This window comes from Charadrius vociferus, unplaced genomic scaffold (assembly GCF_000708025.1).
Source record: "Charadrius vociferus isolate BGI_N301 unplaced genomic scaffold, ASM70802v2 scaffold363, whole genome shotgun sequence".
NCBI lineage: Eukaryota > Metazoa > Chordata > Aves > Charadriiformes > Charadriidae > Charadrius > Charadrius vociferus.
Genome location: NW_009647942.1, coordinates 2,726,100 through 2,749,680, shown reverse-complemented (window position 1 = coordinate 2,749,680; position 23,581 = coordinate 2,726,100). Strand labels below are relative to the sequence as shown.

At 42.4% G+C, this 23,581-nt stretch overlaps 1 protein-coding gene across 1 annotated transcript in view; it reads left to right on the top strand.

The window, feature by feature from the left end:
• The window catches only part of LOC104284854 (putative maltase-glucoamylase-like protein FLJ16351), a 67,760-nt gene that overhangs the window by 43,601 nt on the left and 578 nt on the right, over positions 1-23,581 (top strand). Inside the window, exons 17-22 of the mRNA XM_009883226.1 lie at positions 2,677-2,733; positions 4,461-4,591; positions 6,017-6,105; positions 6,495-6,544; positions 11,147-11,305; positions 23,343-23,376. Coding sequence (XP_009881528.1) covers positions 2,677-2,733; positions 4,461-4,591; positions 6,017-6,105; positions 6,495-6,544; positions 11,147-11,305; positions 23,343-23,376 — 520 coding nt within the window. The remainder of the gene's footprint in view (positions 1-2,676; positions 2,734-4,460; positions 4,592-6,016; positions 6,106-6,494; positions 6,545-11,146; positions 11,306-23,342; positions 23,377-23,581) is intronic.

Below are 23,581 nucleotides of genomic sequence, written 5' to 3'. Positions count from 1 at the left end.
AATGCCATCATACTGAAATCAAAGAAATGAACTGCGCTTAAGGCATTGGATGACATTCAGGACATGTTTGCTCAATGCCCACCCATTTCTTCCCTCTGCTGTCAAAACTCGCAGAACGCATTTCTGAGCAGCTCAGACAGTGCAGAGCTGCCCAGTGCTTGAAGTGGGAGGATGAAGGGAGGGCACGGCATTTCCCTGCTGCTCCAAGCGCCGAGTGGATGTAAACAGGCTGGATGCTGCCCCTCGCGTACTCCTGCTATTGTGCTGACAGCTCCCTCCAAGGGCACACACAGAGCAGTAATTGTCGAGCTAGGAAGAAACATGCAGATATTAAAGCAAACTGGTTTCCATATTACCACTCACCCACAGCGGGCTGGAACTGCAGCGTCTCGAGGGCTGCGATGGGAGCATCCCAGCATCACAGGCCAAAACAGTCATTACGGAAATGGTAATGACAATGGTAGCTGCTAACATGACAGGTTTTAAAAAGCAGCATTTTCCTATGGCTGTGCTGGGCATGGCGCTGGGGTCAGGGCTCTTGCTGCTTGGCTGGAGCAAGGGGGGGTTTCTCTCCTTGCCCCACCACTGACTGGTCTCTGCACTGCGTATGCTCTCTGCACTCAGTATGTCTGAGCAAAGTTAAATATTTGCATGTGATGTATTCTAGAGCATGCTGCCAGAATAGCTGATACATGTTCTAGACCTTGCTGATGATCGAACATATAAAGAGGCCACTGTTAGCCACCTTTCTTTAACCAGCCCTTGTGCCTCTGTGAATTTAAAATGACATTTTTATTCTGCATCTAAAACCATTCTGACTCCACTGAGGCACTTCGTTCATCAGTCCTCCATCTTCAGACTCCCCGCGGTTTCTAATAGCTGATGACTAACAAGGAGATTTCACAGGGTCTCAGACCAGCAAGATGATGAAAGATATGAGAGAAACCTTCCCAGGAAGAGAGGGTGACAAGCCAGGGGTGGCTTCCTGCAAAGAAATGCGTGAAAGGGAACATTATATGGATGTATAAAATGACAGGGGTTCTAGAAAAGGGGTTCCTAATATTTTGGGGGGGACTGCAGCACAAAATTAAGGGAGGAGGCCTGTGCCCGTATGGGGGAAGCAGAGGTTTGGAGGCAATACGTTGCTGGGTCTTGTGGTGGGAGAGAGGTGGCAACCAGGGCTTGTGGCAGCTAGCAGGGCAGGGGGCAGGGGTGGGCTGTAAGCCCCTCACCACGGCATTGCAGGCCACCAGCAACTGTGTGAAACTGCAGCATGGCACCCACTTGTCTAGCGAAGATGGATCACAGACAGCTTTACCTTTGGGTCAGGGACAGCTTTCCCTTTGCTCCTTGAGTCCCAGAGTGTGAGGAAGTGAGACAGCCATCAGAATTAAAATGGGGAACTGCCTTACACACTGGCTTGTTATTTAGGGAGTCATGAAGACAAGGCTCATTGTGATTCAGATGGTGGTTACACACTTCTTTGTAGACCAGAATATCCCAGGTTGTCATAATAAAGCAGAGAAAGTATGGAGAGAGGAGCATCTTGACTTTATAGGGTTTTTCCTTCAACTTTGCAAGGCACTTTATAGCTTAAGCCTACTTGTATTTGTTAAACAGCTAGCAATATCTAAACAGACAGAGCAAACTACGCCAGCCTTCCTTACTGCAGCACTGGGACACTTTGCCTGAAACACCGAGCACTGCCCACTGTGGGAGACAGGCCACTGGACAAGACAAATTTCCAGTTTAGCAATTCTTGTATTCTAATGTGAGCTTTGCATACTTTCATAAATCAGTTACTTCTTACTCCTCCTATTGGTGCTTATATATATGTAAAATCACTAAAGTGTCAAATGGTAATTTTGCCGTAACTCTTCTCCTCCACCTTTAGTTTTCATGCTCTACCTGCTCCCTGGGGTAGACCTTGGGGGTAAACTGTAATTCTGCAAAGGGGCAGACATCTATTTTGAAAATCAAAATTAATCTGCTTGTGAGAATAAGCAACTCGCGACAAAAAAGGAAGTATGTTTTGATTCCAACTTTTCCTGGAGTTATTAATTCAAAGTGCCTTTAGTGTGACTTTATCCCTGCAGCAATATGATACAACCTGTCCTGCAAAACAAAGTACAGCAATTGTGCAATTAGCAGCACATTATTTATTTTTATTTACCTGCAACTTTAAATTGTTGCCAAGAAGACAAATATCTGTGTATCCTCCTTGCCAAACCTTACTCTCTGCCTGTTTCTGCAAGAGGAACGGTGCAAGAGGCACTGAGCAGTGGTGTCCCCCACTCCAGCATCAGATGTGAAGTCCTGTCTTGCAAAGGCTGCCGTAGACCTCACTGGGATTGCTCAGACGTTACAGGAGTGCACCTAGGCCAGTTATATTCGCAAGACATAGAGCTATGTGCTAGACTGAAATAATCATATAATATTGACTCATCCCACAGAATGGCAGTAAAACCCCCCAAATAGGATAGGATCCTCTGTTTAGCATTATAGATTAGCCAGCATTAGTCCACTGCTATCATAATAACTCAGCCATAATACCCAAGATTTGATGTTATTAGAATATTCAGCATACATCTCTCCATGCGCAAATATAATAAAGCTAATGTAATATCAGAAATGCAAAAAGAAAAAAAAACTTTAATCACTTTATAACAATTACAGGGAGCAAGATCCGTGGATGTATACTTCCCTGAAGCACAATGGTTTGACTACTATACCGTATGTATTTTTAAGATTTTGTTTCTTACATTTTTTACATAATTTGAAATGGTACAATTCCTGCAAAATAACTTTAAGCAATGTTCAGCGGTATTTTTACCTCAGCATCCATGTTTAAGAAAACTAGAGCACACAAAGTCCACACCAGCCTAGCTGGGAGAGTAAATTGCACAGCTTTCAGTTGCATTTTATTTTCTATTTTTGGTTTGTAAAGCTCTAAGACAGAGAGAACTGAATTTTCAGGAGCAGCCTAGAAATTCATGAAACTGCTAAGATTTCTTGTGTCCCCCCCCTGCCTTTTATTGCATATTTTAATTCTTGAACCGATACACTTCCCTGCACAGAAACCTGAGTCGTACTCCTGAGAACATGCTGCAAACCGTTTTGTGCATGCAGTTCTGCACGTGCATCACTTTTGACAGAAGGCAGATTTAGAGAGCAGGATGAAGCTCCCCTCCGAAAGATGCTTCCAAGAGATGCAGAACAATCTGCTCTGTGGAAAATGTCAGCCTCTTCTAGCTTCGGGGACTACAGGTTTTGACCTTCCGAACACCATCCCCACTACTGCACTTCCAAAAGCCCTCAGTTTCAACCCAACTATGCTGTGCTGCAATCTGCAGGATAAAGACCAGTGTTGGCTTCAGCAGGAGTAGTTAGGTTGATGCTGAGAGCTTTCGCAAATGTGAGCCCAGGAGCATCAGGCTGTTGTTAACTATCCCGAGTGATGCTGGCAGGGGAACGGGCAGGACGGAAATGCTCTCAGCATTTAAACCTCTTTATTTTTAAAGGAGTTAGGTCATTTTCAGCATTTGACTGGTGTCCTCAGATGGGTGTTCATCCAACCCTTTCCCCTTTCTGTTTTCATAAGACTGTGGCACTGCGAGGTCGAGGATTTCATTCAGCTCTCCTTGTTGTAGTTCCCCCTGAGCCCCCCTTGCTGGGCTGGGTGCAGGGACAGCGTCCCCGGTGTCCCTTGCCCTGCCTATGGGGCATGCCCCCAGCGTTAGTGAAGCTCAACTCCTGGCATTTGGCACATACTTGCCATACAGATGGTGCTTATCCAAAAACAAGGTTGGGTACTTACCGTAAGTTAGAATTCCATTTACAGGGGACAAGAGCAAAGCCTTCCTGTTATCTACTCTGTATGTAAGCCTTGCCTACACCTGGTTTTGAGGCACTAAACCAGAAACAGAAATGAATGATGCAGAGAACTTAATGCTGGTTGTCTGCACGTTCATGAATTTCACTCATTGAATGCTGTAATTACTTTCTGAAAGGGGAAGACTTGTCCATAAAAGAGAAGAAAATCTACAGTTTACATTCCCAAATGATTATGAATCACTTACCTTAAACTGAAATGTGACAGGCTCCATATGCATAAAAAGAGGAAGCAAAAGTTTCTTTTGCTTTTTGCTTAGAGTCTTGATGAGGATTTTTTTTTTTTCACAGCATATGTAATAATGATACCATTTGTAAAGACTATTTGCTGTCTTTCATTCATGATGGTTCGATCTCATGCATATGCATAACTGCAAGGGCTAGATCCTCTTTCATGTTAAAAAAGGAACTGGGATAATACCCCTGGAATCTGCTTTTTTGTTTGGATTTTCACTGATGTAATTGAGATGAAAATGTACCCCTTGGTCTCTTTTTCAGTTCTATATTGTCACAATGTATAGTGCCTGGATTTGCAGGGTTTTTTTTAACTGCATTAATTTTTGCGGTAGGGTCAAAAAATGCCAAGTACCTGGAGCAAGACATATGCTACTGTGTCTGCCCCGTTGAGCAAGATCCCTCTGTTCATCCGTGGAGGCTACATCCTGCCAGAACAGGCACCAGCCACGACTACAACTAAGAGGTACTGTCATCTATGTTCATCACCAAAAAACCCACGGTGCGGGTCAGACCCACAGACAGCCAAAAAAGTAATCAAAAGAAAATATAGAAGCGAGGCTATCTGCAGCTCCCAGCTGCCATCCCAGGCGATGAGCACAGTATTTTTATCCCACGATTCACTCCATTGCATTAGGAGAAGTCAGCCCAGAGATGACCCGCGTCATCGTTTGCACAGCTGAAACCTACTCCCGGCTCTGTGGTTACACTCAGAGAAACTTTTGCACCTCTTACTGCTGCGCCAACCTGCTGTCAGTCATTCAAAGTGATTCAAAGTGTCAGTCATTCCTCATGTGCAAGGGGAAAATGCAAAACCTCTCCCTGGATGAATTTATTAAATCATAGAATGGTTAGAGTTGGAAAGGACCTTAAAGATCATCTAGTTCCAAACCCCCTGCCATGGGCAGGGACACCTCCCACTAGACCAGGTTGTTCAAAGCCCCATCCAGCCTGGGCTTGAACACCTCCAGGGATGGGGCCTCTGCAACTTCTCTGGACAACCTGTTCCAGTGCCTCACCGCCCTCACAGTAAAGAATTTCTTCCTAATATCTAATATAATTCTACCCTCTTTCAGTTTTAAACCATTACACCTCATCCTACCATGACACTCATTGATAAAGAGTCCCTCCCCATCTTTCCCGTAGGCCCCCTTTAGGTACTGGAAGGCCACAATAAGGTCTCCACAGAGCCTTCTCTTCTCCAGGCTGAACAGCCCCAACTCTCTCAGCCTGTCCTCATAGGAGAGGTACTCCAGCCCTCTGATCATCTTAGTGGCCCTCCTCTGGACCCGCTCCAACAGGTCCATGTCCTTCTTATGTTGGGCTCCCCACAGCTGGACACAGCACTCCATGTGGGGTCTCATGAGAGTGAAGTAGAGGGGCTGAATCACCTCCCTTGACTTGCTGGCAATGCTTCTTTTGAACGCCATGATCAAGGTGGAAAAGCTCAAATCTCTTTTGAGGAAAATTATTTCCCTATGCCAATGGGTAATACACTGTCTCGAGTCTGAACCATGCTCAGAAGCTGATGTGAGTAGGGAAGGGAAGGAACAGCACTGTGCAGCAACCAATCCAAACCCCAGTAAGGTATCACTGGTGACCAATTGCCTCCCAGACTGCCCAGTTATCAGACATTAAGGCCACTAAAGAATTGGAAACTTGTCCACACAAGCACTCAAAAGGTGGGAATTTTACGTTTCAGTGGTACAAAGCAAGGCAGAGTTTTCGTCATCACTTCGGGACCCCCTTTGGTGATGGTAATTCTTCTGTCGTGGCCTTTTTTGTAACCTTAAAATTGGAGTTAATTGTGTTCAGAAGTTTCTGTTAAATAACTTGGAAGGGACAGTGCCCACAAATTTTTACTGACACTTCTCCATGTGTTTGTCAACAGCCGTCTGAACCCATTTGGGCTCATTATTGCCCTGGATGAACACGGAGAAGCTTCTGGGTCTCTCTTCTGGGATGATGGTGATTCAATCGGTAAGCCTGGCCCCCTTCTGTAAAGCGGTGTCTGTATACAGGGCTTTCCTCAGGCTGCCTTTTCAGCGGTGTCATGGCACTGACTCCTACTAGAAATAGCTGGAGAACTGACCCTAAGATGCACGTTAGAGATGTGAAAAGCAGATTGCTCTTGGAGTCAGTGTTTTGATATGAGAAAGGTGTGACACTGTGAACAGCTGGTCTGCTAGAGAGGTCAATCACTTGTGTTGTATTCCCCTGAGCTCATCCTAAGAAGACTAGAGGAAGAGATTAAATAGCCTACAAATCATCTTAGTCTGATGTTAGCTGCTTGTTACAATTAATATGAACTGCTTATGGATTTTGCTCCTTGTTTTGATACCAATCTTTCTTGCTCTGTGTTTTAACAGATACTATTGAAAAGGAGAACTACTTCTTGGCTAAATATACGTACAGCAAAGTAAGTAGCAACATAGGAGGTACCTACGTATATACAGGCAGCTGTATTTTAGTGTAACCATTGTAAGGTGCTAATGTCTAACTTTTCTCTGGAAAGCTTTCTTCTAATAGCTCAGCCTTTAAACCTGGTAAGCTACCTAATGTTTTAATTTACAGACAGCTACAAAATAATCCAACTATGATGCTTCAGTTTTGTGTTTGCTTCATTAAGTATCATAGTGACACATCATTAATGTCCCTGCTGTATTGTAAATCTATAAATCCATTTTTTCAGCTCAGATATTTTTATTTTTTTTTTCTGAGTTGCAGCTTCTGGGGACGAGGGACCTTTTCCTTGTCTTCCTCCTAGGAACACTTTCAGTCTGATGGGTGGGAGAAGGCTACATTCCTCTCTTCAGGATATCCCAGCAACTTTTTAAGTTTGATCACTCAAAGTTTTTATTTTGTAGCCCAGAGATTTATGTAGTCTCACTTCTTTAGCTTGTGTTTCCTTGTCTGACAGCACAGAGATTGCTCCCATGGTCGGTCTCCTGTGGAGCGATTCAGCATGCTATTGGCAACCCACCGTTCTGATCAGATGCTCCATGCAGTGCAAGAATAGATTAGCCCAGGGTCAGTGCATTAATGCCTTTCACACAGCGCTCACTTATGTGCAGACATGTCCTGAGAAAGCTCAATATAAGAACCCAACAGTCTAGGCTTCAACTGAGATAAAGAATATAAAATAAATCTACTAGAAGCGCATGAAGTATATGATAGTAAGTTGTGGGCGTTATTGTAAAAAACCCTTAACCTACTTCAATAATCTATACAGATCATATTTTGTCTACAATTCTAGCATTTGGTAAGAAATAGGATATTGTATGTAGACTGTGGCATGATTTTGGTCTTCAGCTGGCTGAATATGAGCCAGCAGTGTGCCCAGGCGGCCAAGAAGGCCAACAGCATCCTGGCCTGTATCAGGAATAGTGTGGCCAGCAGGACTAGGGAAGTGATTGTCCCCCCATACTCAGCACTGGTGAGGCCCCATCTCAAGTACTGTGTTCAGTTTTGGGCCCCTCACTACAAGAAAGATATTGAGGTGCTGGAGTGTGTTCAGAGAAGGGCAACGAAGCTGGTGAAGGATCTGGAGCACAAGTCATATGAGGAGCGGCTGAGGGAACTGGGGTTGTTAGCCTGGAGAAAAGGAGGCTGAGGGGAGACCTTATCGCTCTCTATAGATACCTGAAAGGAGGTTGTAGCCAGGTGGGTGTTGGCCTCTTTTCCCAAGTTGGAAGTGATGAGAGGAAACGGCCTCAAGACATGTCAAGGAAGGTTTAGATTGGATATTAGGAAAAATTTCTTCACCAAAAGGTTATCAGGCATTGGAACAGGCTGCCCAGGGAAGGGGTGAAGTTGCCTCCCCTGGAGGTATTTAAAAGACGTGTAGATGTGACGCATAGCGACATGTTTTAGTGGTGGACTTGGCCGTGTTAGGCTTACAGTGGGACTTGATGATCTTAAGGGTCTTTTCCAACTAAAATGATTCTATGATTTTATGATCTTCATGCCATCTATTTCTAAAAGACCCAAAGTAGTCTACAGAAAATATTCAAAAGCATAAAATTGTGTTAAGCTCTATTATGATATTGCTCTCAGAATGTATGTCTTCCAGGAGCAAGAGCAAGTCAGGGTAAGACAATGGGTTTTATTACGTAGTCTTGTATATTTGTAAGATATTTTCCTGGAACTAATAACACATGTCTAGACTTTAAATTTAATTTTAAATTTATTTTCTTCTTGATTTACCAAGAAAAAAAAATCTTCTTCAAAAAAAGGATATTTCAACAGTAAAATGGAAGAAAAATCACTTTGGCTTTCTGTAGTCTGTGTATAGTAATTTATTTCAGGAAGGCTAAAGAAAAACAATATCCAGTTTTATATTAAATTCTGATCTGTGCAAATTAGATTGTTGATTCACTGGCACTTCCATTTCTCATTGCTCATATTTGACTTCTGCCTGTAAATCCATGACTGAAGTCCCTATCTGCATTCCAATAATCTCTAATGTCGTTTTTTTATTATGTGTTTATAAAGAAAACAATCCATCTCAAATAGTAAATTGTAGAAGTATGAGAAATGTACGAAAGTCTTGGTATTTGTTGCACATTTCAATATTCTTTAAAAAATTGCGGGTGAATAATTTAATCACACCTAGATTTAGGAGAACACACAAGTTTTGCTCCTTAAGAGATTTACTGATAAGGTCTGACATCACAGTATTTACTCTGAACCCAGCACAGAGTGTTGCGCAAGTAACAGCTGCAGGATTAGACCTTCTCATTTATATTTTTTATTTAAAAAACCCAGAAATACAAAGAAGAATTCAAGACTAGTGTAGGCACTTAAGTGTCAGCGAATGATTCAAGCTGCCTGCTCGCTGGTACTGTCTCCCTGTGGCTGGTATTTTAATTCACTTGACACCTCCATTTCGACACGCATAATGGCTAAGTGACCTAAGTCAAAGTGCCCCAAGTCAAAGTCCCCCATATATTAAGCCTACCAGTCTACAAAAATACATGAGCCAGATGTATAAGACCTGCTGTACTTCAGGGATGAGCAGGGAGAGCCATAAACTCTGCCTCCACCCCCAGAGGTGGCAGGTAAGGCAGATGTGTTCAGACTGTACCAAGTGAACCCAAACTGAACTGAAGGGATGGTGATGGGAAGGCTTGCTCGAGGAAATGGGAGCTTATCAGGGAGAAAATTTTCACTATGAGGGTGGTGAGACACTGGAACAGGTTGCCCAGAGAAGTTGTGGATGCCCCATCCCTGGAAGTGTTCAAGGCCAGGTTGGATGGGGCTTTGAACAACCTGCTCTAGTGGGAGGTGTCCCTGCCCATGGCAGGGGGGTTGGAACCAGGTGATCTTTAAGATCCTTTCCAACATAAACCATTCTATGATTCTATGATACACTAGCCACTAGGTAACTGAATAGCCTGAAAGCAATTTCCTCCTAAAACTGATGAAATTTTCACAGGGAAAATGAGGTGAGTGGGGAGAAAGGTGAAGTTCATAGGACCAGAGCAAGACAGTAATAAAGAAAAATCATGACTTTGCTGCTCAGAAGTGCAGCAGGAAGCCCTGGCTTCTGGTCTTGGATCCAGGACTTCTTTTTGCTTTGCATGTATGGGACTTCGGGTGATATCCACAAGTTCCCTCCCTCTGATGAGAACTCAGGACCTTCCTGGGCAACTGTTTTAACCACTAGATGCTTGGGGAGGTTAAGGATCACTCATTCCCCTGGACCATCACCTCCCTGTCTCCCCAAGACCTTCTGTTTGAGACCTTGGTCAGAGGGACAGTGGTGTCTACTGCAGAGTCCTGTCTCAGGGTCTCAGAGCTTGATTGCAACCTTATTTATTAATACAGCTGTAATCACTGAGCTCAGCATCACACTGATCTTACTGGGTCTGTGTGGCCACCTTGAACTAGCTGTCCTGCTTAGCCACACCTGAGACAGCAAGAAATGACCACAGGGAGGTGGTCTCTCTATACTGAACCTCCCTCTGTGCTGGAGCTCTGCCAATGGGCAGAAGACACCACATATATGTAACCTAAAAAATGCTCCAGAGGCTTTTAGAGGCCTCTCCTCATTTGCTCCATAATAGCCAACATTCCTTATTTAGGCAGTTTAAATCAGTGTGCTGTGTGTATGGATGCCTGAAATAAGAAGTGTAAGCACAGCCCTAAGTTACAAATACTGTGATCTAGCTTCTGCTCCCCTCCTACCAGCCACCATTGAAATAACATAAGCTAATTTATGCAAAAGGTTCCATCATGGGTTTCTCCTTGGCATATTTTTAAAAAGACATGATTGCATAGTAATTCATCATTTCCTGAGCAGCGTAATTCATCTTTATTTCCTTAACAACTTCGATCACATAACAAATGCAATGATTCCTCTTCTTTGCTTATATGGGAAATTACTGTCACTGGTGATCCAAATGAATTTGTTTAATGACTTTCTGTGTCCTCTTGGTACATCCCCAAATGCAGGTTATGCAGTAAATAAAAAGTACAACAAACAGAGCTCTACAGACATATGGTATTCCTTCAGTGTCCTTAAAGCTGGGACATATGTAACAGAGATTTCTAGAAGGAGCCGTGGAGCTGTGGAACATAAAATAGGGGCAAAATATTTAGCAGCTGATGTTTGTGGAAGATGCTAATGGTTTAAAGCAATTAGTTTTGGATGTTAATTAAATCTGCCTTAAGGTCACTAACTGAATCTCTGTATCTGGATTCTGGCTTTGCATATGCCATTGTACACTGTAAATGGGTACAAGAACCAAATTTGCATTGATTACAAGAAAAAAAACATGTCCAAGAAGATTCCAAATGAACGTTGTGTCTTACTGTCTTAGTTTATAATCATACATGAAACCTTTCTTACATGAAAATTAATGTAGCTATTGTTTTTCCTTGATGATCTCAGACTTTAATGTTGGAAGACATTCTATATGTTCACTGACAAAGATGAGACCACAACAGTAACAGTACGCAATAAGTCACCTCTAAAGAGTTGTCGTGGCCCTAATATTTTCTCTATGGCTTTTTCCAGGGACACCTGAAGACAGAAATACTTAAAAATGGCTACCGTGGGGCTGACACTCTGAAGTACAACAAAATTACAATTCTTGGCCTGAATCTGAGACCTCATGCTGTTTCTCTGAATGGAAGAGCCATCCGTGGAGATGCTTTCTCTTACGAGCTGAGTGGGGTAAGAGCTGCACTGAGCAGTTATGAAAAACCTTAGGGAAAAGGGGATAATCAACGAATCAATGAATCATCCACACCCCTTTACATTTCCAAGTATAACCAGGCACCAATTATTGATACAACAGTCTGAGTTTTAGGGGGTAAAAAAAGCAAAAGTGAAAGCTATTTTCAGAAACTTTAATCATTGCTATTACACATATGTTCTCTTTTACTTAATGTCTGCCACTTATACAAGTTTTTAGACTAATGAAATAATGAAAAGAAGATACAGGTCCACAAACCAGGAGAAATGTTAGCAGTTTTATGGGCACTATTATCATTCTGATAAAATGAGAAAACTCGTCAAAGTTGTTTATCAGCTGCTGAAAAGAAGTGATGGAGACCTTTTCTCACAATTACTTAGTGGCCAAAAATTATTTCAGCATAGGTGGCTCTAGTGAGTGTTTCCCTATTTTCAGAGGAGGGAAGGGCAAATCTCTGCTGTACTTTTGTGTTCCTAAGGGAACTATCACTACAGTGAGACAACAGTTACAGTTTCAGCATCTTAAAGTGTCCAACCTCAGTGTCCCAGATCAAAATGCATGACTTGCTTGTGCAGTGCTCCTCTAGTACCAACAAGGAGACAACCCAGAGGGGACAGACACCCCTTATAAACAGCTGCAACAACCTCTGTGGTCCCAGTTTCCTTTTCCACAGAAGAACAGACAACAATGCTGAGTAAATTTCCTTTGCTCTGGTCACTTATTTGTCACCAGCCACCAGGCTGAAGTGGGTCGCACACACTTTGTATGAGATGTGGTACTCACATCTCAGCACTGGTCTGCATCTAGGGAACTCCCAGTACTAACACTATAAGATACCACTAACTCATTGTTCAGTCAAAGATAGCTGAGGCAACAAGCAATGCATGTCATGTCTTATGTTAGTCTACCCACTTGGCTTAATGATTTAGGTTTATTTGTAACCCAAGTGTGATCCCTGTTATATGCACCTCATTCTAACATTTATTTTATTGAAGGAATCTGTAAAGGAAGAAAATTGCTGAGAATAAATTTCTGCCTTGGAGAATCATAAAAAACTCACTTTCAGAGACGATGTCATAAATAAGTGTAATCAGTATTGCCTCAAGGGAAGAAATTGTTTAACAGCCAAACTGCCTCTAAGCAAGCTGAAAGCAACATAAATGTGGCAGGGTAAAGAAAACACTCCATTGAGATGTGCTTGAAGGCACCAATCACAGAAATCCAAAAGATAACTGAATACTAACAGCATCCCATAAAAAGATGGTTAAGAAAGACTAAAAAGTATCATTTAAAAATTGATTTAAGTGCAAAAGATGATCTCAGTGACTTAAGAACTACTTCAAATAACGGAGAAAAAGCCACCAAGCTGCTGTAGTGGGGAAGGTCCAAAACTGCACAACAATTACATTATTTAAACCAGCTAAATATATTCCTCTCACAATTCTAAGAGATTCAGTCAAACCTCTCCCACCATCACTGTACAGGTGTTTTAATGCCATTACCTAGAATACTCTCATGTTTGAATCTCTACTAAAAAGAAAAGCACTAGCAGCTTGGGTTTATGTCTTGAAAATTTACAATCCATGTAATTAAGAAAATAACAAAATCCAAAGGGCAAATTTGCCACTTTCGCAGAGGCTTAATGAGATTACATACTGTATAATAGTTTAACAAGCACAAAGACCGTACTGTTTGAAGGGATGTAGTACAAAGTAACTTCTACCATATTGCTTTTGCTTTACAGAAAGCAAATTTGCCTAAAAGCAGGGCTTAAGTGCATAATTGAGACACAGTTATTTGTATATAAATAGAAGCAGCTTGCTTAGTAATAAGCCACTTCTTTCTCTCTGATTCACGCAGGGCTACCCTGATCTGACATTTGTAATATTGCAGAGTCTTCCTATTATTATTAGGAGTCTCTTATCTGTTTCCTCCCCTCGAGTATCATACCCTAAGAGCCACAGGAGCTGCGTTGTAACTGCAGCAGGGATGTTGGAAGAGCACTTCTGTTGACCAGGCTTGTGCTGACAACAAGATGACCTGGGCATAGGGAGGTTCTCCTCTTGCTTCCACTTGCATCCCCTGCTGGGAAGGGCAGGGAGATTCCCAATGTCCGTAGTTCCCAATGTCCATGCAGTAGTGCAGTCTGGAGCAGCCTTTCTGGCTGCCTGGCACTTTTGGGTTAGTGTTTGGATGGGGTTGCAGTATTTTTGTCTGGATCTGGCCCTGTATTTGAATAAAAGGAAAATTATTCAAGAAGTGGAATTCCTACTAGAGAACTGTTTCTGCTGAAAGATGAAAACATTACATACTTTGAAGAAGTGATCTAAGCATAGGCTGTTAGAGTGATGTTAACAGGAATTTGTGGGTGGGCAAAGAACTAGCTAAGAGGTGTGAATGAATATTATGCATTCTAAGAGACTATTAATTCTGAAACCTAAAGATAAAATTGGTGAAGTACTGAAAATGGAAATTATGTGAGAAGCATAAAACACACCAAATTTAACATTGAACAGAGAGAGAGCAGGACAGGTATTGTATTTATAATTTCATATTTAATTCATTTTATTAATTAATTTTAAACTGTTCCTGAATTTCTAAAAGGGGTGTTGAATTGGATACAGCAGTAGAATGATGCATACTACCACCAAGTCAGTCTGGCCTACCAGACGAGGTTAAGGGAATCATGAAGGTCTAAGCTCAAGTTTTCCTTCTTGTTCTCCATTTTGAGCTGGTCTTTTTTAAGGTAACATAAAGTTGTTCATTAACTTTGTGTCTTTTTTTTTTTTTTTTTTTCTTTTCTTCACAGAAACTCACTTTATGGATTTCTGCCCCACTTACTCAGGAACTCAACATTACGATTTACTAGAATGGTCAGAAAACACTGACATAATTTAGCATCCTTGGTCCTCAGATATTGATCTTACTTTGATTTTAATGTAAAAAAACATTTGGCCATTAAAACATTGCTTATGTACCTGATGATTTGTTTTCATATGTGGTATTTGTAGCAGTGTTGTTCAAATAAAAGTTGAGTTCTCTCTCACCTCAGATGGAGGTAATATTTGGAATTGTTCTTGCTGGGACCATACTCTGGACAGCATACACTGGGTTTTTTTCAAACCTATGGTGGCAAAAAAGAAAGGAGCAGCTGGATTGTCAGCTTAACTCACATAGCCCTATTCTGGGGGAGGCAATGTAATTTGTCAAGAGAATGCATGGGAAACACAGCTGATCAAAGGTTGGGGATACGTAGATCTTTGTACTTCAGCCATTTCTGGCTACGGAATGACCTTCCAAGACCACAAGAAGCTTCAGCTTATGGAAATGGCTCTAAGGAGTCCCTGTTATTTTAATAATATAATACATAATCAGCTGTTAATGCAATACATAATGCATAACATATCTAATATAATAAATATTAATATAGTATTATATTAAATACAACAGCTGGTAAAAATCAGCCAATAGTCCCAGACTACAAAATCTACAACTGTAGTGATCACTTGCTTTTTTCTATGTTCCTGAACTGTAATAAACACAGCCCGGGTATGTCTTGGGATCTAGCAATCATAGAGAGAATTTGTTGAAAACTTGGGGGATTTCTTTCAGGAATCTCATTCTCTCTGGAGACTGTTCCCAGTGTTAGAGTAGCTCTTACTGAGGGGAGTGGTTGGTGCCTCTAAATGTACACTGTGACCTTTGACAGGAAGGATCCACATCACAGCAGGGCCAGAGCTTCACAAACTCAGCTGTTCCCAAACTTTTAACTCTAAGCCAAAAAGCTCTTTTTATTTTTGCTGACATTTATACATGAGAAACCTGAGTCACAGTTTGCAACCATAAGAGCTTCAATAGTAAATAGATACTCCAGTAAGGAGGTTGGGAAGGAACTGGGCTCCAGTTTAGGCTGCTAGCACCCTCTCTCCTTTCCCCAGCAGTGAAGCTCCCCCATAAGTGCAGGCAGGGTTAAGTTTCATCTCAAGCTCCTTAAGGTGCTTCTGTCTCTTCCTGTTCCTGTCCCCCACCAGAACAAAACTGTACAGAAAACCTTTCTTGTGGCAGAAATGCTATGTCAGTTCCCAGCAGGTTAATTCTGCTTCCAAAACTCTGCAGGGAAAGGTCTCAGCCACAGTCTACTCTTGCAAAAAAGCTCCCCAACACCACTTGTATATGGGAAACTGCTCCTGACGGACAGACACAAGTGCAAGTGCAGCATGTTTTAACAAGAATGTCTGATTTTCACAACGGTATGTTCTAGACTGCTCAATGATAAGGATTTCATCCAGGTGTTTTCACATGATCACATTTCTTCTGAATTAGCCAGGGCACACAACACAGCAGTATAAACTTTTCCACCTTATGTCAGCCATAGGAAGACAAACACAGTCCTGGCTGCTTGCTAAAGGCTGCTTACTCAACGAGAGCCGAGTCTTGTGGAGAAACTTAAAGACCTGGGTCTCTCCAGAGCCTTTGCTGGCTGCAGCATGGTCTGCTGTGAAATATGTCTGCTCTGCACGGTGTGGAGAAAACAACTTGCTCAGCAGCTCTTTTGTGGGAAGAAGCTGGAGAAGATGATACTACGAAAAGGCGTAGCTGAAGATGGTGAGAAAGGGCTGAGGGAAGGCAGAATACGGGCAGCGGGGCGAAAGCTGATCTAAGGCGATGGATGAGACAACCATATTTCTTGCCTAAGAATACAGCACATAACTAGACTCCTTGATGAAATAAACACTTAAAAGTATGCCCATCTGAGTCTGTGGACTGGGCAGACTAAGGACCTTGTGCAAAGGGAGGACGCCAGCATGGTTTGTGAGAGCTGTGTGTGTTTGGGAGAGAGGAAAGCAGGAGAACCTCTGTCAGAGCAGACACCAGAGGCAGGCAGCTAGAAAGAGCAGTACTTGTTGCATAAATGTGAGGAACAGCAGAGACCCAGCAGATGTGTCTGTACTGCGTGTCACAGCTCCGCACCAGAGAGCTCAGAGTGGGGCCAAACCAGCAGCAGGCTCCAGCTGGCACAGGAGATGCTGACCCAGCTGCCACTGGCCGCTCACATTGTCTCGGGGCTTGGCCACCCTGCCAGTCGTCCTCTCGTGCTGCCTGTGGGAGCCTCGTGGCTGCTCACCCCGTGCGTGTTGCAGACATAACCAGAGAAAGCTGCTGGATGGCTTGACAACGTGGGATGGATGGGGACAACTAAAGCAGACCAGTCCTGTGCAGAATCCAACCTCTCCCATGTGGTGTTTGCAAAGATGGCATCAAAGAGGTAACTGCTCTCAGTTTTCCCCCTAAAGCGAGGATGTTAACTCCTTCCCACAGCAAAAGAACAAAGAGAGAGACAAATCTGAGCACCGGGTCAGAGAAAGTAAATTTGTGAGCACCCTGGCTGGGAGGGAGGGAACAGGATGGTTTGGTTTGTTTTGGGGGAGGGCTGGATTTTTTTGGTGCAGGGGGTTTGTCTCTAATTGCCTTTTACTGTGGGTAAAAGTGGGAGTGGGAGATCAGAGGCGAGATGGTAAATTTGCTGACAAACGGTGAAAGAGGAGACTGGTGTGGAAGTTGGAGCACGGATGTGGCTGGAGAGCAGGAGGGATGTCACCTCCATAAAGAGCCCTTGGCTTGGATAACTGTGTGGAGCCAGCCAGTGCTCAGTGGTTTTCTGTGAAATCAGTGACTAACCTAGCAATTTCATATATATTTTAATAAAATAAAAGCAGAAAATTACACTCCTATCGGCATCAATATGCCGTTCAGGCTTGTATTACAACCTGGATTTTATTCCTTTCTTGTTATCTTGCTCCTTGTAGCTTCAGTGAACACAATAGGAAATAGCTACTTGTTAATACATCCGCCTTGGGCTCTGATTTCACGTGTTTATTTCCTAAAAGTAAGCAAGATAGCTTTTGGTTGGCATTTGTATTAGGGACATCAAAGAAAAATGGAGTTTGTGTGTCTGTGTATGTGTGTATCTGGCTATTTATCCTCTCTGAGCATGGAGCTGCAAGTGTAATGTTAGATCATTTACACTTTTTTAAAGTTCTGGTTGCACTGCTTGTTCCTTCCCATCCCAACAATTCCTTTCTTTTTTGTTTTTGAGAAAAGGATAAAGACTTCAACAAAAAATACAGAACATGTGTTACAAGTGATACGAGAATCTACAGTCAAATTTCACTGTCATTTAAGATTAGATTAGATTAAACATGAACTTTCCCAAGTGATGGCACAGATTAAATTTATTATAGATACAGATCTTCAGGAGAGAGAGAACTTCTCAGGTTGGGATTTAAAAGTGTCTGTAGTCAGCTGCTTTCTCCAGCCTGCCTTTGTTAACCATAAAACCCACCAGCTGAGTCCTACAGAACCTGGAAGAGTTGAAATGTAAAGGGAAAAATCTTACTTTGCATTTCAAATCCCTGTTAATTCTAGGCTCCTGCCTTACAAAGCCATAAAGGGAACACAGAAAATCACCAGCTAATGTCCACTGACCACTAAGAATATGCCATTATGCTTCATTTCTGCAGAGAAAGAAAAAGTAAATATTCTCCATGCTACTCCATGTACACTTGGACTTTTTTCCACCTAAAATGGATGATTTTAGGTTTAATCTCAAAGTATCCTGCTGCCCATTCTTGCGAAAGGTGTATGCTTATTTTGTGTAACATGAAAAGATGGTGATAGCCCAAATGAGTTACACTGCAGGAAGCAGCACAAATTAAACGAAGGGGACATGCACAGAGGGCTCTGCTATGCTCAGTAAGCTGGACACAGAAACATATTTTGATATGGCCAAATGTAGTAGTGTGTCTTGGAACCAAGAATGGGCAAAAGAAGGACCCTGATAGAGCAAAGAGACACTGGAGGAAATTCGGGGCCCTGTTGGACGACCACCTGAGCATGAGTTCCCAATGAAATCTTTAATCAAAAAGGAGATTGAGCAACCTCAGATATACAGACAAGTAAAGGCAGAGATGTAATAATTCAGCTGTTTGTTATACTGGTACCATCTTGCTGGAACACTGTCCCATTCTGGTGTCAGAAATCTGTGAAATATACTGAAAAAATAAGATTGCTACAAAGAAAATCCACAAAAATGTCTGAAGGACTGGAGAAACACATCTTCCAGTGAGACCACCAAGGAGCTCAAGCTGTCTCTAATGGCCAAGAGAAGGCTCAGTGCCATGACAGTCTCAGTGTAACTATCAGGGCAGAAATACAGCGGCAGAAGCTCTTTAAACTTGCAAAGGTAAGATTCAGGGTCTGTTAATGAAACTAGACAAATTCAAAGGCTGATATTTTAACTGTCGGAACAGCTTGTCAAGAGCTGTGGTGAATTCTCCTGTAGTAGAAATTTTTAAATGAGATGTGAATGCTTTCCTGAAAGAAATGCTCTTGCTCAATAATTCGGCAATTTTTTGGAACTGTATCTCTACCCTGTGTCATACCAACTGATCACAGCAGTCCCTCTTGGGTTTGCAAGTATGAATAACAAAAGGGGTGTTTTGTAGTTTTTTTGCAAAACATATTTAGATTTCTGTGACAAGTCAGCGCTTCTGGAGGTCTCCACACAGTTACAAAGATCATAAAATGTCATTGACATAATTGGCTTCTTGGTAAGTTTTGATATGTAATATATTTTGAATGTTTAACTTCTTGTGAAGGTTCTGGTAATTACTTTTTCCTGTCATCAGGTATAACAGGAATCTCCTCAAAAGTTAAAGCATTTTGTTGCCATTCTCATGCAGGGACTATTTGCCACTCAAGTTGCCAACGTGTCTGGAACAAAGAAGATAAATATCACTGGGTCCACGATGAGCATGAAGTAGAGAACAAGACAGCCCTACAGCAGAGCTGCTGCCTGGCTGTGTGGAGCAGTGACCCCTTTCCTGGCCCTCACCCCTTCAACCACCAAACACCACGCAGCTGCCGATGTGGCAGAGAAAGGTGAGTGTGATATCCGGGCACGCCAGTCACCCCTGAGGTTTGGGGTAATGTGACGGAGGTGGATATAGGAATAGTCAGACGTCAGTTCTCAGCACCATGATGCAAGCAAGAATGCAACCTCCCTGGGATGCCGCCGAGCGCAGGGTGCCACCAGGATCCCTGCCCTGGGCTGCGAGGTGGCTTCGTGGCTTCCCCGCTCCCAGATCTGTAGGTACGGGTGGCTGCAGCCCAGACAGCGGCATGTAGAGACCTGAGCTGGGAGACTTCTCACTGTGGTCACTGCAACTGTACAAAGTGCAAATGCTGCCGTGGAGGATTATGAAATTAAGGCAAGGTGAGCACCTTGAGCTCAGAGAGAAGGAGACTCCCAGGGCTTTCTCAGGTGAAGAGCATTTCCATCACAAGGGGGAAACAGAGCTGCCAGAGGATGTGTGGACAAAATTGGGGTCTCTCTCAGAGGACTAAAAAACTATAGGGATTAAAACTAGAACGGATGCAGAATGCTGCCTGTATAAGCCCTAGTAATGCTCCCAGGTCGTGCCCCCACTGTGGCAGGCACTGCCCCATGACCACTGAAGAGCCATCCTATAAGCACCTCACAGAAAAAAAAACAAGTAGCAGAGTATTCTGGTGTCCTCTCCTGTTTGCAGTCACTCAATAAACTGAGCAAGTCCTGTGAATTTTGGGGAGACACCACCGTTCCAAATAGCAAGGCTGGAGGTCCCCAAATACTCCTGTGCACTGTCCTGGCTGCTGCACTTTGGGCACGGTGAAAGCCACAAAGGAGGGGAGGAAAGTGCCCTTCCCTGAGAGCAACACGGTCAGCTGGAGAAGCCGTGAGAGTGCAGAGACAGAGAGAGGGGCATGGCTAGCAGGAGCAGAGCCTGGGAGCTATTCTGAGCAGTTCAGGGTCTGAGACAGATGCGGAGGCTTTTTCTAGCAACCCAGAGAGGATTGTGTAGACCTTGTAGGAACTAGACAGTCTCTAAAGATTGTTTCAGAATTGCATCACAGAGAAAGACCCAAGTGGAAACGATCCTTAAGTAAAGAGTTGTAGGTGATTCTTCTTGGTTCGTTGAACTTTGCTCAAGAGATTGCTGAACTTGTAATTTGCACTTAAATATAACGGAGCTTCAGGGATTTACCAAAACCATTTTGGGGTGCTGTTTGCAAAGAAGAGGTATGGTAGATCCATTGGCCCCGAACAACCCAGTTTCCTTTTCTGCCCTGTCCACTCCTCCTTGGTTCATACTGCTTCAACTGTGCCTCCTGAACACTCGTGAGCAGCCCTACCTCCAATTCTGGTACGCCACCGGAGTCTAGCACTTGCGGGATACAATAAAATCTTCTGATTACCTTGCTGATAGCTCAGGAGGACTAGTCTCTTTCCTCCCACCTTTTTGTTCCCCATCCCCCGTATAAACACACATATGTAGGGGGGATAATCGGGATGCGCAGAAATTAAACAGGTTGCTGACCTTGTACAAACTCCTGCTGACGCAGGGATTATTTGATGCATGAAGGATCTCCCTCTTAGATGGAAAAGTGCTGTGAAATACAACCTAATTCTCATTTGTGTTATACCTACTGATCAAACAAGGACTGCAAAGCACTGCAGAGCTGGGTGTTCTGGGATACTGCTGAAACTCACACCTGGAAGGTTGCTCACATCAGGAAGGCGGCTCAATATTTTACCCCTTCTCTTCTTTGGCCCTACTTTTAGTCCTGGTGTCCCCCCAGATAGAGCTCCTAGTTGACTTTTCATCTTCAGGAGTGATTAGATTCCATGCTGTCTGCCAAGTGAGATATTTACTTAACAGGACATCTGTGATCTCTGAGTAACCAGTACCAAAACTGTCATGAGAAATGTCCTCTCAGTTGCGAGCTGCCTTCTCCAGATCCTGTCTTCATCCATAGGTGATGGTGGATGAAGTTCCTTTCAGTCCTGCCATGGTTTCCCGCTGTAGATGTTGGTCCTGATGCCTTCTCCAAGCAGTAATAACGCCGTTTTGGGATATTTTCCCTCTATAACAGGAGTCCAGATCACAGATTTGTAATGCTTGTTTGGTAGACCATGATACTATGCTAGTTTTCCAGTCACCCATAAAAGGCCTCTAAAATTCTAGTTTAAAAATCATTTTTTAAACCCAGATAAAATATAGAAATTTCAATAGAAATTCAGAGGAAGCAAAAAGGAAAGCAACACAGTTCTCTGCTCTTTGAAAGGGTGTTGATCAGTTTTTCTCACCACCTGATTATGCTTTCCGGAGAATGAATCTGAGAAAGCTGAGATAAAAAGCATGGCAATTACTGGATCTATATATATGCATATGTACATATATAAAACTTTACACAATAATTTTGAAGATACAAGCAATGTTCCTCTCGTTTTCCTTCCATGGGCAAAGTCTGAAGGGAAAACTGTTATGAGCCATTGCCAAGTTGGTAAAGACAAAAGAACACTTCTTTAATGGGATGTGTTTTTAGATCAAGCAGCTGGAGGTACTGTACTTTATGGCAGAGAGGAAACAAATTTTTTAGTAATACATAAAAGAAAATAATATAGTACACAAACTACACAGTGTTTCATTATTTCTTAATCTGTTTCATGTGATCATAGAGGTTTAGACGCTAGAAAAGGAGAAGGCGTTTGAGAAACTCTGATTTACAATGTCTGGAATTAACATGTAGCTGAAAAGCAATGGAAAAAAAACATCTTGGGAAATGCCAAGAGTCTGTTTGCCTATCTGAAGCAGATACTTCCTGGTTTGCAGCATCTAAGGGGAGTTTCAAACCATGAAGCAACAATTTGAAGATGATTGTTAAGTCTTCAAGAGCTTTTTTATGTGTGGATGGACCTTCTTTTGTGTACACTTACCAGACAATTGTATTTTTGTATTACAAATTTATTATATACTTCTTTGTGTATTATACTTCTCTGTGTATTATATACATCTTTTTTTCTTAGTGAATCACCTGCAGCTACACATTTGAGCCGTGTTTTGAAAAAGTAGCTATTTATATATTCATAAAATATACTTGCACATTAAATGTTCATGTCAAGCTGGCAATAAAAATAGAGTAACAGGATGTTTTATTTAGGATTTAAAAGGAGATTACGAAACCACTGTTATGTAAAATATTTGCATGAATTCTTAATTTCAAATTGTCTGAGGGCTAAATTTAATATTTTGGGTGATGCACAGATTCCTACTGACTTTTTTGCAAGTGATGTGTATGACAAATTTGCCCCTATATTAGCACTGTAGTTCAGATGAGGAGCAAGCTTTTGATGTCAACCTCCTGACTGTCTCCATTTACTGCACTTGGGTCTGGGAGCATGGGAAGTGAATTTCTTTCACATGAGCTAAACTAGAGTAGGTTCTCCAGGGCAGCATGCAATGCACTCCAGCCATCAAGGAGCATTCAGGCTATATGGAAGTAAATTGTCCATAAAGTGTATGGGGTGGGTGTTGGCTCTTCAGCATCCAGCCTTTCACTTTGCAGTTCGGTCCTATTGCCCTGCGTTACTTTCTAAGGTAGACATTGACTTCAAGCACAAATTTAGCCCAGTAGTTGGGCTAAATAGCCTGAAAATTGTTTGAAGTTTTCCCTAAAGATTGATAGAACTGGTGGGGGGACAGAAAGAAATCAGAAAAAAATATTTACAGAGAAGTTTGGGCTTTTTGCTTTTGTTCGAGCTCATCCTTACACATCAGAGAGGAGGGGTATGATGAACATGCTGTGCCCTTTTCCCATCTGAAACCTCATTCGTAACAGGAATTTGAAAAGCTTCCAGACTAATTGCTGGAGTGACGCTGTGAACTCAGCAGTCCCAACAGAGTGTTAAAATATTCCTAGAGCTTCTCTTTCTGCTTTATTAGTTTAGCCTGCTACTGCTAATTTTTCTGGGACAGTGAATCAACTTTTATGATTCCTAATGTTACAGCTATAGTACTGTTATAGTATTTTGTTTTGAAGTGCAAAGGTCAAATCAGCCATTACTGAAATACTGCTTTATGAAGGGCATCCTTTTAAACATGACTTCAATTTTTGTTTTAACGATACTCACAGGTTTGGCAAATATACTCTACTATAGACATTACAGGTACTGGTGACAGTAGTTTTATTAACCTACTTCAGATATGCTTTAATAGCCTTTTGTTTTGCTGTGTTCAGCTTCCAAGCAGAGCAGTTTATCTCTCACTTTTGTCTACTTTGCTGTTCTTCCTTTTACTGCTCCAGATCACACCCTTTAATTGTAAATCTTGTGAGGCAGGACAACTGTTGATTATTTGGCTCTGTGTTCTTAA